This window comes from Netta rufina, assembly GCF_964035555.1.
Source record: "Netta rufina genome assembly, chromosome: 11".
Lineage (NCBI taxonomy): Eukaryota > Metazoa > Chordata > Aves > Anseriformes > Anatidae > Netta > Netta rufina.
Genome location: NC_140134.1, coordinates 8,878,015 through 8,898,621, shown reverse-complemented (window position 1 = coordinate 8,898,621; position 20,607 = coordinate 8,878,015). Strand labels below are relative to the sequence as shown.

At 40.2% G+C, this 20,607-nt stretch overlaps 1 protein-coding gene across 2 annotated transcripts; it reads right to left on the bottom strand.

Annotated features, from left to right (window-relative positions):
- Positions 1-342: 342 nt before the first annotated feature.
- Positions 343-15,083, bottom strand: CHRNA5 (cholinergic receptor nicotinic alpha 5 subunit; the record flags this gene model as incomplete). Of its 2 annotated transcripts, none has more annotated exons than XM_084293105.1 (6): positions 343-504; positions 2,530-3,361; positions 4,351-4,460; positions 5,875-5,919; positions 6,789-6,940; positions 14,966-15,083. In XM_084293105.1, the coding sequence occupies 6 exons, from the start codon at positions 15,081-15,083 to the stop codon at positions 343-345; spliced, it is 1,419 nt and encodes a 472-aa protein (XP_084149231.1). The 2 variants fall into 2 exon arrangements, with proteins under 2 accessions (XP_084149231.1, XP_084149232.1); XM_084293106.1 differs by having other exon boundaries at positions 14,981-15,083.
- Positions 15,084-20,607: the final 5,524 nt, after the last annotated feature.

Sequence of the window (20,607 nt, the reverse complement as noted above, 5' to 3'; positions counted from 1 at the left end):
GTAATTTAATAATAAGACTACAGCAATCATCATTACAAATTTTTAAATCCTTCTACTTCTCAGTAGGTGTCAGTATATACTGTTTCTGACATATACATGCAAGTGCTTGAAAAGGTTCTTTAGAGCCTGACCTGATTTAGAAGTATATTAGTAGACTGGCACTAAGTAAATTGACTTCTGGGTGTCCTATATGTCATGCTTTAACATCAAAACAATTTTATGGCTTGGGGTTTTTCCTTTTTTTTCTTATCAGAAACATGCCTATAAAGAACATGCATGGAAACAGAGTTACTGCAAACTTTTTAGAGAAGGATGTCAGCAAGAGACAGATCCAAAACTATTTTATGCATTTGTACTGCCTATGTGCATAGGTACTATTATACTTGCCCATTTATGAATAACCGGAATAAATAACACAAGTGATCCAATTATTGAAACCAGAAGAAAAGTCCATAAGAACATTCGATCAAGCACCTGAGCAATAAATTTCCAGTCTTCAACAACCTAAAAAACAAAGAACATATAAGAGCTGTTCAGTACATGCAGGAACAGGTAAAAATACAGCATCAAGCATCAAACCCTGCAATAGTTAACCACTTCACATTTGCTTCCCCCTCCTAATCAGGTCAATTTGATAACTCCTCTTTTATATTTACACACACAAACACACACACTACATATAAGAATCACACTATAACCTAGAGCAGGAACAAACTTCTCTTTATGACTAGTAAACCATACAGCACAAATACTAGATTTTAATGGAGCGACTGACCCTGACAAGCATTGCACATCCTCAGCTATATATAGAGAAAAACCTGTAAGCAATTTTATAACATAGAAGGATTTAGGATTCATGCCACAGCCTCATCACAAAGTAGAGTTCCCAGGCAGGAGCTAGATGCAAAAGTTGTATAAGATTAATACAATAGCTGTGTCTACTGTTATATACAAAACCTGAAAACTTATGTTATCACTGCAGGGAATTACACACCAGGGAGAACACTTACAGTACTTTCAAAACTCTTTTCCTTTTTGATAGGATCACTCCTATCTACACACAGTGTTGCAAGTATGTGTAATATAGTTACACAAGAAAATTAAAACCCTGCCAAACAAGTATGTTTCATTTGAAATGGAGCTGTCTGCATTTCCCAGGCCTACTGCTTCCTAAGAGGCAAGGCTACAACACCAGTTGTGTACATTTTATTTTCAACAATCAGGGCTAACAACTTTCTGCAGGTAAAACTTGCATCCTCTGGAGGCCAAATAACAAAACACAGGTGAGTCCCCCTATCATCTATGTATTCAGTTCTAAGGTTTAGAGTCACAACAACACTTCACCAAAACAAAACAAAAAAAGCTATCATCTTTCTTGTCACTCATAGTCAGAGTAGGCTCAGTAAGAAAGAAAACTATCATTTTACTGGAAATTATATATTTAATAGCAAACTACTCTTTTCGCCTTGTATAAACAAGGCATGGATATACAATGCATTGCATATACACTGATCCTGTTTTAACAGTACAGTGGATATACCAGTACAGTAGATAGCACAGTTATTCAAAATCCAGGCTGTATCTCTTGCGATAACAGAGTCCTGAGAAGCTGCATCAGAGGAGTTAGCTTACTCCTAGACTAGCATAGGAGCACATACCTCTCAACAACTAGCAACTTCTGAAGACAATCATTTCTGTGTAAATTGAAAGAAGCTCAGACTTCACTGTCGGAAACATGTAGCAACATCATGAGACCAGGCAGCAAACTTCTGTATTTCTATACTGGCCTGAAAATAGCAGGTCGATCTCTCATGCTCCAGTGGTGCCAGTTTCAAAGCAAGGAAAGAAAATAAATTCATAATGCTCTTACCTGCGTGGTGTAAATACCCACTAAGGATAGTTCAGAGTGCAAGTGTACAGACTGAAAAAACAACCCTCAGACATCTTTCAATATAATTAAAAACCAATAATGATAGGGCTACAGGAAACCTCTTATGATTGTTGAGTCCATGTGCAGTCTCAGCACAAAATGGCTAATACACAGTAATAGCCTGTATTTGAAATAATACAAATTATGGAATTAAAAAAAAAAAAATGCTTTTATTTGGAATCAAAAGCTCCAAAATAAGACTTAGCAGTATTTATTGTGAAGACGTAAACCAAACATATGTTTCAGGTAGCCTTCAGGTACAAAATTAAAATGATAAATACCTATTTCTTTCAACATGAAAATACCTGCAGTGCTGCTGGATGTTAACAGTACATGCTCTTATAACAGACAAGTGACTGAAAATGTAAAATTAACATGAGTTTATTCCTAAAAAAAAAAAAAAAAAAAAAAGAGAGAGAGAGAAGTACTTAAAGAATCTAAGGACAGCCCACTATCTCCATATTGTAGCATACTTACTTCCCATGAAGTACAAAAATTGGAAATCCTAGCTTGTATTTAATATGCAACCACTTAGCAAACCATTATTTGTTTAATTTCTACTTCTAACAAGATTAGTGTAATATGACTAATACACCCACCTCACGAACTTCATTTTCCTTCATAACATGCCTCGTAATATACCGGATAGAATCTAGAGCTGCTTCCAAGGTGTTCCTAGATGATTCTGATCCGTTCATATTTCCTGTTTCCTCCTTCTGCGCAAAGTATCTATCTACGTGACTTCTCATGCAAAGCAGCTTGGGAAGCTTGTGAAGAAATATCTTGCGAACCCAAGGTGCCATAGCATTGTGTGTAGACGAAGAGCGATGATGAATATTGATAGCAAAGACAGTTATCACAATGGACAATGTCACAAATATCATAGTAAACACCAAGTACTCTCCTATAAGTGGGATAACTTTAGAAGATGATGGAATAATCTCTTCAATGACAAGAAGAAAAACAGTCAAAGATACCAGGACTGAAGTGCAAAGGGAAATTTTTTCACCTTCATTTGAAGGAAGATAGAAGACAAGGACAGTTAGAAATGAAAGTCCAATACAAGGAATAATGAGAAACAATGTGTAAAAGAGTGGCAGACGTCTAATTATAAACGAATATGTAACAAAGGGATACCAGCAGCATCCGTCAGTTCTATTTCCTTTGCTCCCTGTTGCAGTCACTATTTCCCATTCTCCATTATCAAAAAAGTCTCTCTTGTCAACATCATAATCTTCTAGAATTATATCAACTTGTGAGCCATCGTAAGTCCAGGAACCAAATTTCATAGAGCAGTTTTGGAGGTCAAAAGGAAAGAAGGTTACATCAATAGTACAAGAACTTTTATAGTTTGCTGGTGGAGTCCAAGCAATGGAGCCATCATATTTTACCACAGTTTTTGTAGACGTTCCCTCAAAACGTCCATCTGCACTGAAAAAGAGATATATGTATGCATTTATGATGGAGTGTGTGTGTTTTAAATAGGAAAATATGTTTCATTAATGTCATTTCAGCTGTTTGCTCCTTCAAAATTTTGTATTGCAGAGTCCACTTCTCAAGTTTTTTTGGTTGTTTTTTGGTGGGTGGTTTTTGTTTGTTTGTTTGTTTTTGTTTTGGTTTGGTTTTTAAACCTGAATCTCATACAGGTAGACAGATTTTCAATAGTGAAGAACATTTTCAAGTCATGAAAATATCTGTACAACTGTTGGTGGTTCTGATGATTAAAGCAAGGGATTGTAAAAATCCTGACTTTTAGCCCCATGACCAAACTCCAATGTTTCTATTGCTAATACAGCATAAATATATTTAAATTTCATAAAATCATTATCATTCAAGAAAAAAAACAACACTCTAGACAGATAATACTTGGTGCCACCTCCAAACTTGAAGTTATAATCAGTGTAACAGCTTTTCTCATCTCAGCAAGTCATAAAAAGTAAAAGTGTTGTACACGCACCTGAATTAAGCAGAAAGGCTCATTCAAAATTTATTTCTTCTGGGATCCATTACTTTACAGAAAACAAACTTACAGTTGAGGGTCCTTCATTTTAAATCCATGCTGAATATGACTTAAAACAGCATGAGTTGATTAATCGTCTCCCATCACACACTCCCTCTACACTATTAGTTTGTACCCAACACTGTGCAAGACGTTGTCTTCTAATTAACAAAGAGTTAATATGAATAAGTGGAAATAAACTTTTCAAAGACTGGAAATGCTATACAGAAGCAAACCAAAACTTGCATTTTACATAGCAACAAAATCAATATGCATTTGGAGGCAAATTCTAATGTCTTCTACACATTCTTAGCTCTACTAAATGTACATGCAGGTCCATTCAGCGAGCCCTGTACATGCAGCTTGGATGGTAAAGTGAGAAAGACTAAATGTATTTTATATGAAAAGATTAAAATCTTACTTGTCATACAACACAATGTCTGGAATCCAAATAGAATCTGATGGGACACGAATAGATGTTATACCAGCATAGTCTTCAGGATTCCATCTTAATTTTACATCTATCCATTCCTGTAGATGCATGAAATGAAAAAATCATAATTGTGAAGTTTATTTAGGCAGGACAAGATCTGATGAAAACAGATATAAAGGCAATTTGAAATAAATAAATGCATGAAACTTTTAAAACTCTTCTAAAGCATACAACACTGAATATGCTGAACAGACAACCGATATCATCATGTTTGTTTTCTGTTATAAGAGCCAATTCACAGTACTTCTGCAGAGACCTTAAAATATTAAATTCATTTTTCAGAGCATATTTACTCAAATAAAAGGTATTATAAGCTGAAACAGTTAAATTTGGAGGAAAAAAAAACAGGTTCTGAATGAACATCGAGAAATTTGCAAAGTGATCAGAAGCAATATAAAGTTTTTCATCAAAACAAACAGAAAAAACTCACTGTCCTATTTCCACCAGCAATGCTAAAAATAACACCATTAAAAACATAGTAGTATTTTGGTATTTTTATATTTGAATTAAAATCTCAAGAAGAAAAAAAAAAATGGAAGTTTCTAAGAGTTAGACATAAGACATAATTTTAAACACAGTCAGGTCAGTTCTTACTTCATTTGAACTGGTTTAACTGCAACAAGTTTTGCAGAAATTACACAGAGAGAACAGTTTTCTCATCAACATATTCCTATCTCATACTTGCTAAGTAGCAACAAAGTTTTCCGGAAAATAAATGCCTGAACTTAGTTATTGGAGAAGAAGAGAATGTGAAGAACCAAGAAAAACAAAAGGCAGATGCCCAAATAAAAATAATTTAGTTATCATGTAAGTACAATTAGGGTCTGCAACCATTCCTCAAACTTAAATTGAGAATGATTTGTGAGAAGCATTTCCCAAGCTCACAGTGGCCACTAACTGTACTGTTGGACTTTGATTATTATCAGGCTTAAGGCTTTCTCCTGATGATAAACAAATTTTCTTAAGAGGAAAAAGTAGCTTTCTGTAGCAAGCATATACAACTCTGAAATTTTTCAGTGGTAGTTATCCAGCTTCTGACAACAGAAATACATTAAACAATAATACAAAAGATTACACAAATCCATCATACTTTTCTTAACACAGTTTTTAAAAGAAAGCTTATGTACCAAAGCAGTAACTTTCATGGGTATACACATGCCTTGGTCTGTTAAATAGCCATGCAGTGCAGTGTCAGGTTTCTTTTAATCAGGTACTTTTTCTTCCTCCCAATTTACTTTTTTTTTTTTTTTTTTTTTTTTTTTTTTTTTTTTAACTGGCTTTTATAGCAATTAATCCTTTAAAGCATTTCTAGGGACATTTTGTAAAGATAATACATAAAACAAGAATTTATGCACTTAAGTTCTCAATACATAAATATTTAACAACGTTACTTCCGACTTTTGATTTGCAGTTATGAAACTTCAGATTTTTTTACTCATATTTTACACATACCTGTTTCAACCAGACATTTGTTGTCATCAATTGATTTTTCTCATCCTATAAAAATTAAGTGCATTTATGAAAAAGATTGCACAGCACATTCATAGTAACTAACCTCTATAGTTCATACAGGTTTGTAATTTTAAATACAGAAAACACTTCTAAAAACATTCCAGTCTTTGGTAAGTACATTTATATGAGAGCCTTTTACACTTTACTTTTTTAAAAGCTGTATTTTTCCTCTTCTGTGTCTCTTTCCTCCCTTCATTTTATTTTGACTGTATTTCATGCAGTCTTACTGATTTTCTAAGAGGAAAAGAGCTATAAGATGAAAAACTCCTCTTGCAGCCATAACTAATGTATTCAACATGAGAAGAATATTCTGAAGTTAAAAGTTTCAGAAAACAAAATCTGGTTCATCTTTTTTACATGATAAGTAATGCCAAGAGATAATCTTTCTTACTATGGAAGCAATGTATTTGAAGGCTTTCAGGGATATTGTTTATTTTTTCCTGGTTAGGAAGGGGAAAAAAAAGGAGTAGTATTTGCAAGTGTTACTGAATTTTAAAAAAGAGTTGACAAATAAGGCTCTAAAATTTGGCTTTTTTTTTGTTGTTGTTGTTTTCCTAGTGAATAAGTATATTAAAACACAATTCCCTAGGCTTATTAAGCATTTCGCTCACTTTTTTTTTTTTTTTTTTTGGGGGGGGGGGGGGCGGCTGAAAACTACTAAACATAAAAGCCCCTTGTTTTCTCAATTAATTTGTCAACACTTCTTCATGCCCCCTTCTACAATGTATTTCTCATTATGCTTATAATCATTTTAAATGTTTAATCTACCATATTTAAGCTAAAATATGCACACTTAATTCACCTCATACTGCATTCAAAAATTGTAATAAGTAGGGAAAAAAGTAAATACATACCACATCTACTAGCTGAGAGATTGCAAGACCAAACTTGATTTTTATTGTATCATTCAAGTGTTCCACTGGACGAACCCATCTTTGATAGTCTTCAAATAAGTGTTTAAACAAGCGATCTTCACTTTTAGCAATAAAAGATGGTTCAGATATGCCTATACAACAAAAATAACTTATTAACATTGATTTAAATGAACAGAGTACATCTGCCTTCCTGTGTCCAAACAGCTGCAATTATGTTTATGCAGTATTAAATTTCTCATCTCATCCCCTTTCATCTGGAAGTTGTGGCCAACGTTGTGCATATGTATTGCTTACCTGCTTTTATTAGCATCTCCATACCACTATCGCAGTCTTTAAATCTATGACTCATGAACACAAGGATAACGTTAACAATAATAAAGGCAAAACGCACTTATGTCATTGATCTGGTGTCGTGTAATTACAGAAAGCCTCTACAACTGAAAACGTATATGGGACCGAAGTTTTATCATTCTAAACCAAGGTAGCACTTCCTAAAACCTGCACCCACACTATACAGGTCTTCAGTATATCGCATAACTTGTGCTCCTGTTTGAAATACAATCATCTTCATGTTCCACGCCTTACTTCTTCTCATGGCTATGCATCTATGATGCATAAGAGCTCTTCCCCCTCCCCCCTCCGTTTTGTACTTTAAAAACAGGTGCTAATCTATTTACCAGTGATTCCTCTATTTATGCTAACGTTTTATAGACTGAAAGGCACCTTTCTTTTTGAGTAATAGCATGCAGTTAGCTCATTTTCTGAGTACACAAGGATCCATCTCAAGGCCTGGAGACCAATTGATGGCCCAGAACAGCCAAAAATCTTTGTGGGCAGTTTGCAAAGAACAGCAAACAGAACACCTGGAAGAGCTTTGGATAAAAGCACTGTAAATGTAGGAACTGCAGGCAGAGACCAGCCCACATTTGAAAGCAGGTATCTAAGTCATCCTTGGTACTCCATCAAGCAACGGCTGTCCTTTATCTTAAAGGACCCACAAGAGTTGAGTCCTTTACCCCTGTTGTCTCACTGAAGTACAATCAGTAGAAACACTGCTACCCAATCTAGGGTAAAGCTTCACGTTTCTCTGTTATGAGACACGATGTCAAAAATTATATACCCTAAATAACATGACAAGGATGAACATGGGGAAGATTCGGGGAGAGAGGAGGAAAGATCTGTACCCAGAAAATAACCTGTGTAAGAAGAGCTTTCAGGTGAAGGCAGCGTGGAACAAGAGCACTGCCTCCAGAAGCAGCGCAAGCTGCAGGCATCGCCCTGACCAGAACGGCTTCGGGAGGGCCTCCAATGCCCAGGCCGAGTTCAGAGCAAGAAGCAGGAGACAGGAGCACCTGCTTTAGGAAAGGATTTTTGCTGCTCACTGACGGGATTTAACCCAACTGACATGACATACATGCATGGCACGACCTTTCTAGAAATGATGTGCTCACTACCAGTCTAAAAAAAGATGCATCAAGAATAGAAAAGCACCAGAAATGGCATAACTGGATTAAAAACAGAGGCAGACATCCACATGAGTAGAGATTTAAAAGATTAACATTATTTTGTTTGGCAAGGAGGTGAATTTGGTGTACATAGCAGACATAAAGTAGTGAATGACACATGCAGAAAAATCAGTCATGGTATTTAGGCTTTTTCATTGAAGAAGGGAAAGAAAACAAAAGGGTCAGTTAAATAAACAATTTCTATTTGAAGTTTATTATCATAAACATTCAGCGAACCACAGACTGTCAGACACAAGAAGACTGAGCTTTCACACTTGCCTCAGATTACTGAGCTGAACCTGGGCAGGTAGCACCACACTGCACACCAGCTCTCACTTTAACACAGTTCTCAAGATCCGCCTCACAACTTGATCAACAGTTCGAGGGCTTGCATTTGACTGCCTAACCCCATCAGGGCATCAATTCAGCTGGGCCTAGGCACCTAGGGCACCCAAGTTTTTCATTTCCTGCCATCCATCACAGTGCTGTGCTGCCAGCCCAGCCCTGTGAGGGCTCCCTGCCTCCTGCACTGCAGCTCTGGGACAGCCCAGGAGAAACAGCATTATGAGCCCAAACTGGCTTGTGCCTGAAATTTCCAAGTCGGGATAAAAGCAGAATTGTGGCTTCAGAAAGGATCAGCAAAGCAGGAACAGCAGGATCCCTTTCCCTGGAAATCCCACCGTATGCTAAGGTGCGGCTGAACAGCTCTTGTTGCGTGCCAAATCAGCACTTGGGTTTTCACACAGCCCACCCTCCTGTTCCAAAACTCCCCTCTGTTTACGCAGTACTTCACTCATCGGCAAACACCACATCGGTGGTCCTTGAGCTGTTACCTGTGTGTGCTGCACAGCTGCCTGCCCCATTACCCGTGTGCTGCCACGGGGACGCGGAGGGGCAGGGAGCAAAGGGGCAGCTCACCCTGTAACCTGGCTGCTGCTGTGCTGGACGCATGGAAACACTTCGGACATAAGGATTGCTGCCCAGAAGGATGCGGCAACACGGCATTGCATGCATGCAACCCATCACAGCTATTGGGTTAAGGTGTACTTGTTTGTACCAATACCTTACAAGCTCCAAGTACCCTCGTTAGCCAGGGACAACTTCTTATTTGTAACTACATGGATTTGCCAGGTCCTGCTTTTTGCAGACACCTGAAAGAATACTTCCTGAGGATACAACTTAATTTCTTTATTTCTATATCCCAATTTCCTGAATTATGAATAGTTTCGTATATATTTCAGCCTAATGTTTCATAAATCCCTGGGTTTTGTATTAGCATTAATTACATTTCCCTTTTACAGTTAGGACACCGTACTGCATTTCTGAACAATCTGCAGTGACGACACAGCTGGGTATTCTCTCTCTGATAATTGACCTTGAAGCAATGCAGAGGCAGAGCTGCACTGCCACAGTTTCCATGTTCCTGTAAGACGACCTCTGGTACACCAGCACAGCACCTTCAGGGTACACGCTGTCCAGGGGCAGCTTCTCTTATGCTGTGCTAAACAAGGACGTGCTCCCTTAATGCTTTTCCTGGCTTAAAAAAAAAAAAAAAAAAAAAGTGTTTTCAAACATTTTTCACTTGGACCTACAGTATACTCACCAATTAATAAGATGACCACATTTGCTAACAATATCATCCAACTAGTTTTCTCAGACTTCTTTCTTTCACAGCAATATCCATGCTCCTCCCAGACTTTTGGTTAGCTGCTGTGCTTCCTGCTACACTGGGGCATGCTGCCTGCTAAGAGGAGCTTCCATCCAGGAGAGCTCCGTGGGCAGGCTGGAGATGGTAAAAGCATAACAAGAGCTGGCAAAAAATAAAGTAAATAACCCCCCACCTTTGGATATTTTATTTCCTAGGACCACACATCTCACCCATCACACAAATTGCAGGTGTTCAAGTTCTCCTTTCTGTGTGGCTGTATGCTTTTAGGATTACAAGGTATGTAACTGCTTAAGTTTGTTACTGGTGTTAGCACCAAGAAAAAGATTCTGAAGAACTGGTGCTAAACAGAAAACAAGTACAGAAGGAGTGAAAGGGGAAATACAGTTAATGGCTTAGGACAGCAGGCTGGCTACACCGGTCGGAGGTGAGCAAAAAGAGGATAAAACCTATGAGTAGCGTGATTAGCAAGCAAACAATCCGCAGCATGAGTCTCACCCTGAACCAGAGAGCGAGGAGATGGAAGCCCCCAGCTCTGCCACCAGCAAACTGCCCCACCCTCTGGGAAGGTTTTGTAGCCTCTGAAGGGCCATTCTGAGCACCCCTGTGCTTACATGACTTTACTTGGGCTGACGTCAGTTAAGTTCTGTGTCCTGAACCCAAGGCAGTAGCCATCCTGTTCCATGACAAACCCAGTGACAATGTCTACTACTACTTACACCTGAAACTCTTCCCCACTCAATCTTTTCAGTGATTCCATGCCAAGAACACAAAGAGCCCTCAGTCATGGAGCTGCTAGTTGGCCAAAAGTTTCTCTCTGCAAAGCACGCTCATGATTTAAAACAGAAAGCCACCAACTTTGTCACAGTTTGTAGTTGAAGCATCCTGTTTGCTAAATTGCAAGCAGTAATAATAGTAGTGACAAAACACATACACTTCCTTAGAAAAAGAACACGTGGGAACTCCAGGAATAAATGACTTAAGTCAAAGCATTTCCTAATTGATAGAACTGAGCAGTAGCAACCTCAGGTTGTCCTTGGATCGCCACCTGGTGTGCCTGGAGATGAGATTCATGGTCCAGGGGAGATGGGTAAGGGGTCACCTTTTAGGAACCTAATGTTAAGGTGCACATTTCAAATAAATACGTATTCTTAATGCAGATACATAACCAAATATCACTACAATGAAAATAACACTACTAAGTGTACTTTCCGTGCACTTGCATTTTTAAGGTGATAATCTATTTTGTTTAGTACATTTTACATGATTTATAACAAAGGAAGCACCTTGAAGGCTACAAGTGCAACAGCAACAGTTTACACCTTATTCTAAAACTGTTCAGTGGTCGTTTGGAGAGAAATTAAAATACGTTTCCATCTTTCCAATAAACTCCAATTTTTTCTACATTCAGCATTTGTGTTTTTCCTCTAAGTTTACAGCCCTGGTCGCACCACAGTGTTTGGGTAGCTGGTGATGACTTTAACAGCAAGCCACGTTCATAATGCAGCAGACAGGAAAAAGCAGAACAAGATGATTTTCAATAGTAACTACACAGATCTCTTTCTGTCTAAAGCTTTCTTTGCATTTTCAAGAACCTCCTGCCACCACTTCACTGATCAGAAGAGGTGTGAACACATTTTATGCTCAATTTATTATGTTAGTCTTTTCATTGATCCCCCCCCCCCCCCCCTTTAAAATGATCGAGCCAGTTTCTGCATGACTGTCAGTATTTTTCCCTACTTCTCCTTCTGTGCCTTAGTGAACAGATTGCTGGCAGCTGCTGAAAGTTCAAGTACCCAGTTAGCAATAAGCATCCAGAAAGCACAGAACAGCTGTTATTAGGATGCCCCTAAGTTGAAGCAGGATGACCACCAACTCTGCCCAGTTTACTCAGCAAGAGCCCAAAGTCCCTGTGTTCTGAGCTTCCTATGGGCCTTTTGTTCTTCCCTGGCTAAGAAATAAAGCCAAACACCACCACAAGCACAGAAAACTCACCGAAGCCAAACCAAACCCCACCAGCACACGAAAAGCAGCTATTCTTAACCATTGCTTCTTGGTGGCTCTTTGTGCAGAATTGTTCTGCTTTCTTCTTTTCAGACACTATCTGGGTACCTCAAAGGTAACAGTCCTATGTTCCTGTCACTGTGTGCTACGACATCCCTTATAGCCACCAGCTACTGCAGTAACTTTTACAATTTTCCATTTATTTCAGGGTTTTCAAGTTCCTGGGAGGATTTCTACTTTCTCTCATACCTAGGACAGCAATAAGCTGCCAACCAGCAGCAGCACCCTTATTGCAGGCATGAAACTCCCAGGGATTTTGAACTGTGATGTTGCTTGGCCCTAACCACTAGGGACAGAAGTACACAGACAGAAAGCAGGAAAGATATTTCTTACATTCAATTTTAATTTAAAAGATGAAAGTTTCCTGCTTGGTAGTTGAAAAGTACAACCAGACTATCTCCTAACAGCTTATTATCAAGGGATAATTACTGCTCACATTAACGAATGCATGTGCAAGTTCTATAAATAACAGATCAGCATACTGTATGGCCACGCAGCTTGCAGTTAATTGGGAAACACACGATCAGCTGCAGACTGCCCCTTCCCTGTCGTGGCACTCTTCAGACGTGCTGTTTGGAGCACAAACTGCCCCTTTCCCAACACCCAAGCTGTGCGCTAAGTACACGGATGTGCCAAACACCTTCCTGTGCTCTCCAGCAAAGCCATGGCCAGAGGCAGTCTCCTGATGAAGCACCATCTACAGGTGCAGGGCGCTTCCTTATGAGTCCACTGGCACCCACACTCTGCTCCATTTTCAGATAAGAGAACTCCGATCCTCCTCCCTGCCTGGCAGAGAGGGCACATTTATGAACAGGCTGCCTAGAAGCATGGGCAGAGCCTCAGGGAAGGAGTTCTGGTATCTTAGAAGCCACTGGGCCCTTTTCTGTTGGATTCAAGAGATGCAGGAGTCTGTCACCTCTCTTAGGCCACTTCTAGCCTCAGCTCACCATAGGAGACGTGCATCGTTCTCATCCAACTGTTGACCTGCCAGCAAGGACTGAGGAGGAAACACAAAGGCAGCACTGAGGAATGCTGCGTGCAAGCAGCAGAAGACATTTACACAGCAAGTGTGGAGAGCACAGGGAGTAAAAGGAAGAGCGAGTACATAGAATCTTAAAGGTCAAGCCATTTATTCATACAGATTTAATTTAGAGGAAGCAAACCTAAGTAAACAATATATCAATGGATGTAAATCTTTATGCAAATAGGACACAGGCCTTGGGCTTTTGACAAGTTGCCAGCACAGCCCTGGGTGCTACAAAAGTTGCATGCTGGCATTACCTTCTGCCCACAACAGCATTTTGCTCATGCAGCTTGATTCCAGTCTTGTACACACTAGAACATATAAACCATGGCTCACAGTTACTCAGAAACTGATAAAAGCAGAGGCAGAGTGGGAGATTTCGGAATATATCAAATAAAAACCAGGTTTAACCACTGTGGAAAGTGGGAAAGTACCCAAGTACTTCCTTTTCCTTATCCTCACAAATCAATGTTTCTCCACAAATTAGTGTTCACATTTTTCTTCCTAAAAATCTCCAAAGAAAGAAAAAATATATAAAGAGTAAAAAATAAAAACAAAACAACAAAAAAACAACCCAAGAGCCTCTTCCAAGGAGGAAGGCCTGCAGCTCCCCGTTGGTTACGAGAAGGATCAGTTGTGCCAAGCTGAGCGGCGTACATTGGGGTGAAGGAGCTCCCAAGGAGACACCAGCACAGCCCCACACATGGCACAGCGGTGCTCTGGGTGCTGGTTAAGTCCCGGCTCCATCCATGCATTTAAATCTCGCCTGCTCGTTTAAGATACACAGCAAGGAACAGAACTTATGATTTGGCTGTATATTAAATCAGCTCATGCTTTGTCTTGTCAAATCAGAGTGATCCAGGATAAAAGGTTAGTCCATCACCAAACTATTAACTAAAGGAAACAGCAAATTTATTTTAATTTGCTTTTGAAGTATCATCAAAACAAAGTCACATCCATAATTCACTTCTACTCATTACAATGATTGCTGCAAAACAGCAGCCTAAAATAATTTTACCGGTATGTCAACTGCACTTACTGAGGTTATTATTTCAGTTTGGCCCATACCTTAATAACAGGCAGCAGTAATGTCTCCTAAGCTTAACAGCAAATCTCATTTCATTTTAGATCAAACGCCGTGAAAAGGCAGCTTTATGCTTACCTCGTACGGTGCGTTCTCAAAGTTACAACTCCTGCCTTGTGCCAAAAGGCCAGGTTTGGTGTAACGTGGCTGCAGGTACTTGCATACACCACATAATGCCCCACAGCAATGGCACTTCGCAAGACCTCTCACAGAGATGAAAAGCACTGCTGCATTAACAACTGACCAGGACTCGCCTTCTAAACCATATTTCGCAGTAACAGATCGCAGTTTTGCGTGCTGAACTAAAAACAAGACGCCAAAGCAATTCACTGGCCCTAAACCACACTCCCTAAACTTTGCGCTAACACTCAGAAGAGTCCATTTTATTCTTCACGAATTCCCTTTCTGCTCCTGAATACTGCAGTCGGGACTTCAGACAGCCGTGACCGCGCTCCAGACGTGCAGGATCACCGCCCGCTGCGGTGACCGGCTCGGGCTGGGCGAAGTTTGCCCTCCCGCCGGCTCAAGGCGAGCTCCACGGCCCCGGGGTGGCGGCTGTGCGAGGGGTGACAGGAGCGGGGCTGCAGGGCACAGCCGCTTCAGCGCCTCGGCAGCGCTGCCCGCCGGGCTCTCCCGTCCCCTCCGCCGGGCTCCTCAGCGCTCCTCAGGGGCCGCGCTTGGCCTCAGCCCCGCCGCACCCGAGCGGCTCCCGGACCCCCTCAGAGCCCGCCCCGGTCCCCTCAGCGCCCGTCCCGGTGAGCAGCTCCCGCCCGGGCTTCGAGAGGGCTGCGCTCACCCCGCGGGGCGCCTTACCGGCATAGGGGGCACGGCCAGCGGGGCCGGCTCCGGGCTTGCCGAGGACGGTCGCGAAGAGGCAGGCGAGGAGGAGCAGGGGGCGGCCGCAGCGCCGCCGAGCACCCGGCTCGGCCATGGCTCGGACGCGGCTCCCGCCACCTCAGCGCCCCGCGGCGGGCACCGGGCTCGGCTCCGCTCCCGACGGGCGCCGCTGGCCCCGCCCCGCCGGGGAGCCGTGAGGGGGCGCGAGGGGCGGGCGCGGGGCCGGTGGGGGGCAGCGCCCTCCCCGCCCCTCCGCCAGGGGACGAGCCCCCGGCAGGCGCCCTCCCGGGCCCCTTCCCCCGGCGGCCCGGCCCCGGGTGGGTCGGGAGACGCCGGCTCGGAGTGCCCCGGGCTGCCCGGAGGAGACGCGTCCCGTGAGGGAGCCGGTGCGCGGCAGGCGGGGGGCTGGCGGGTGCCCCTGAGGGAACCTCGGGCACCTCCCGGCCGCTGCCCCGGTCGCAGAGGGGCTCCCGGAGGGCTGGGGCTGAGCCGCGATCGCTGCGAGCGGTGAATGAGCCAGGTAAAGCGGCCCGGGGCAGCGCAGAGCTCGGCTCTGGTGACAGGGGCGTCTGGGAGGGTGCTTTTGACCAAATTTCAGGGAAAGATTCCTGAGCAAAGGACTTTTTAACCTCCGTTCCATACAAAAAACTTAGCGGCTTCTTCTGAGTTTCTAAATCGGAATGTTTTAGGAGTCGTCATCAGAAATAGATAAGCTGATGCAAGCTAAAAAGACCCAGGGTATTCCCCTCTTCTTGCGTATTATGAATATCCGGCAAATTTAACGGATGCAGAAAACACAAACCTTATGCCAGGCCCTTGTGAATAAAAGCTGTTAGGAAGGACAGCTTTAAAAGCACCAGCTGTGAAATATGAGTGATCTTCCTAAATCATCCTGATGTTAACGTACAGAGTCTACACATTTCCACAGAAAATGGAAGCAGCTGGCATTAAGCAATACATTTTTTCATCTTTAAGGCACTGTTTGTGAAGATTTTTAACTTTACACAGAGAAAAGATTTGGAGAGAGGGGCTAATGGCTGAACCCGGTGCTCATCATCTGCTACATGAAGAGCTAGGGAGCAGACTGCTCAGAAAAAATGGACCTTGCTCAACTCGGATTATTTATTACAACTTTAGACTTCCTAAACTGAACATTATCCTAAGAAGTAATTTCATTAAGCACATTGTCAATTATCAAAATTCTCTGTATCAAGTATTCGCTTTATAGAAGAATAGTTATCTATTTCTGTACACTATGAATCTGTTCATCAATCAAAATGGAGTGCTTCAGCATTTCAATCACACTCCTAATTTTTAGTCATCTTTTTCTGTATTGTCTTATTGTCCTGCAGCCATATTTAGGCTATGCGTGTCAGTGCAAGACACAATGCAGTCGGTACAAGCCATCTGAAAAACGGGTGCTTACGCAGCAGTTTCTCCAGCACACTTCTGGTGGCATGTTGTATTGATCAGAAGGCTCTGCGGTGAATACGCTCGTGCTGTATATCAAGAATTCATTTATATATTGCATGCACAATCAAAACGTGTGTGTGTGTTAAAGGATGCAGCGTGTGACTCTTATTTTGAAATGCTCAGTGTGCATGCAGTGGCCAACCCAAGATTTTACAATAAATAAAAACATATTCTAGCTCAAAGTGTGGCACCAAAAAAAAAAAAAAAAAAAAAAAAAAAGCAATGAAAAGGAAAAAAAAAGCCACAAGCATTCTATTCTTTTGTATTACACTGGAGTTTTGATGTTTTCCAAGTACTCCAAAATTACTGGGCATTGTTTCTACAGAAATTGGAAATCTGTAGTTTTGGATGGCAACTGGTCCACCACTGCACTGCACCTGCTATTCCTACCATAAGGTTGTCATGTAAAATCCTTACTTCTATTAACAGCATATGTGCATCACAATAAATGCATTTCAGAGCCATGACGTTTAGTTATCAGTGCTAAAGATAGCTGCCACTCAAACATGCAGGACGTAGCACACTGGTTTTATTACATAACCATGAATTTGTTTGCAGCTGCGTCCTAGCTAGAAAAAACAGATGCTCTAAGATAAAAAAGGATTAAACTGTCTAGGTTACATGCCCAACGTTTTGCTAAATATTTTATGTAACATCATCTGGCATACGTTAATTATGTCATTATTACTGTTACAGAAAAAGAGTAGTAATAAATAAGAAACCAATTTTTTTCCTTCTGCTTTGAGCTTGGAGCAAAACGTTAATACTGAGAGCATCATGTTAAGTGAAAAGCAAAACAATTACACGAGTAACGTCTGGTATCTTTCAAAGGGTCCTTCTCAGTGGGAGCTGACGTCTGAAGGTCCCCACAGAAGCATGTTCTGTGAATCTCCAGTAAATTGGCTGATGGCAGCTTTTACTGTGCACCAAAGAGTACTTTAACTGGAAAGCTGAATGCTGAGTTAATCACAGATAAAAATAGCAAGCTGTTCAGTTTTCTTTGTGAAATCAGAATATTTCAAAAATTTTCTATGAAGCTGAGTTTTCTCTAGATGAAAGCCAAGAGCTATATAGCCAGCAAAGGGTACTCATGAGTTCTTTCAGATAAGTTATTTTATCAGTTCTTCATATTATAATAGAAATAACTGCATTTAAAACTTTAAAATGAGGAGAACTTCTACTACAGAAAAAACTGTAATGAAAAATTTTCTTTAAAGGACATGAAAGACATATAAAGAAGTCCTAGAACCTCATCTGGTCTGAAACTACAACACTTCTCAATTTTCTGCTGTACCTGAGTGTATTAACTCAGGACTTAAATGTTTTGTGTATACATAGCTATGTATAAACCATGCATCACATACAGCTCTGTGGCCTCTAAAAGCATTACATTTAAACGCTTTGTAATAATTAGCATATTCTTTCTCACCACATGGCAGAGAAGTATTATCCCTAGTTTTAAGATTATGAACTGAAAGAATAATGACCTTGAGAATCCATTACAAAATAGAAAAAGCAGTCAAATTTAACATGTTCTTTAGCATCTTAATGTGGGTGGTGTTTTTGTTTGTTTGTTTTTTAACTACACCAAGACAAACATTCAGATGAATAGGTATCTAAAGGAATCTTCTATCTTTCAGTGCACAATACAGTAAATCACACATAAGAAGCAGTCTTAGAAGTTGAATTGACTTTATTTGAACAGAATACATTAATCTAGAAAACAAGCTAACTTTTTTTTTTCCTAAACACCGACAAATGCAAGAGACAGCACAGGTATTACTGGAGAAGCAGTAGTTTCATTATCCGTTAAACTACTTAAGAGTAACAAAGCACATTACAATTTATTAGGACAATCTATGTGTGAGTACCTGTCCTAGCAAGTTCTATCATGCAGTCAAGTGAGATATAAACTATCCAGTCTTTAAGTTTACTAACATCATATTATGCAAACAATTTCAAGTAAATACTTCTACCTAATTTGAAAAATTTGTCACCTTCCACAGCACCACATGAAGTTCTGGTGTTAAAATAACACTTAATCCACAGCAATAGCTAAATATTTGAAATACTTATGTAATACACTGTAAATTCTACATAAACACTACATACACCCAATAAATAAATAAATACAAAGAACAGGAAGATCATTTGATTAGCAAAGAAATGTATCGCCAGAATCATTTTTCTGTTCTTACGACTTATCCCCAAACCACTCCCAGAAAAGGCACAGATAGCGGTGATTTTTTTTTAAACACACAAAGCCAGAATCAACACAGTAGGCCTGAGCAGTCAAAGGCTGCTCTATTTCTAGGAAAAACAGGTAAGAAATTTGCATCAGATGTCAGAATGTCCCAGGAAGATTCAATCCAACAGAAAATCTCCAGCATCTGCTTACTGTCCTAGGCTCAGATACAGACAAGAATCAGACGTGAGGTTTAGCGGAATGTTACTGATAGTTTTGGATATGGGTGTTAGCTAGCGTACAGCTTATTATTAATATTGCAGTTACTTGCATATTCCAAGGCAGTAGAGACTCATCTCACAATCAGCTAATAATAGCACTCGGTAGAGATGGAGCTTTTAAAAATAAAATGGTTATTACTGTTCAAAGATTACACTTGTTAAATATTTGCCAATACTTTTAGTAAACAAAACCTTTCAATAAGTAGACCTTTTAAAATGCAATGTAACTACACAACTTATCACGTTTCCTTACACGTAACAGAGTAGAGATGAGAAAATTTAAATCATTCCAATGTTTAATACAGTATCTGAAAAGCTCCCCTTTACCAGGAAACGACGTAGTGTTTGGCAAAGAAATACTATTGGCAGTTCTTTAAACAAAGACCTACATGTATTTATTTTCCCCTTTTCGTTAGAAACAGCATAACTTAGGAAAAAATATTTTAATACATTTACAACCTAAACTATCTAGTAATATTTGTAGCACACCAGTGAGATTACCTTGCATGATTTATATACATTGGTGAACCGTGACTTAAATGCTCTAATGGATTCCTAGAAGACAGAAAGCATTGCTGGAGTCTATCATGTTCTGTTTCAAGTGATCTTTGACAAGGTGGGAAAAGCTCCCTTTCAGCATTGCTACTTTTAGGGCATATTCTGAGCTCTTGGTATAACAATCATCCCCATTGATTTAGAAATCTGCAAAAAGACACTGAAATATTGCATTTATGGCATCAAAGAATAAGAAGATTGGGCACTATATTTTCTACATAAAAATGGAGCTTGAGGTATTTATACAGTCCTATAAAGAGGATTGTAATCTCCATGTATAGTGGAGATTAAACCTTACTCATCGGATGGTGTCTGCAACTATTCAGAACTTGCTACATATCATTCCTATGTTATGATATGGAAGCAAAGATCTAATATTGCACAAGGTGCAAAAAAAAATTCTAACCTTTATTAGCTATAAAATTTGAAAACTAACGAAGTACTGAGTATAAAATACTAAAGCAATTGTCCTGCACTGAGACTTGCAAAATTAACAACAGTACTACAGCCTGCTTAGAACCCACATCACTCCACACCGCTGCCTGTAGAGAAGTTGCTGAAGTGAGCGCAGTACATCTATGCAAGCTGCAGCACAGACACCTCAAGCCAGATTCCTTCCTCTGTACTCAACACCAAACCTTACAGCAATGAGCTCAAAAATGGGTTTTGTTGAGACTAAGGGTAATTTCTGGCCCTGTTGACAATGTACATTTTATCAGTGAAAACATCTGGGATAGGTTAAAAATAAGGTATGGATTCACTCACTTGCTTTAAATGGTCATATTAAATCCTATCAACATCGGATATAACGCGCGCATGCACACACACACAATCAATCCGGGTCAGTCACAGAGGCTGAATCAACTAGCACAGCTTGAAGAACAGCAGGTAAGGCCTCTCGATTAAGAATGGGTTAATTGAGTGGGCTTTTCATCTTGCTTTTTACAATTTAAAGGGGTGTAAAACAATTTTAACTAACTTGTTTACATTTTCTCTATAAATTCCCAATCATTTTCAGAACTAGCAGAAATTTTTGTCCCTATTCTGAATGCAAAATAATAATCTCAACAAAAGTTATTCTGGTTTTTAATTCATGTACATATATTATGATTTCTCAAGTGGTT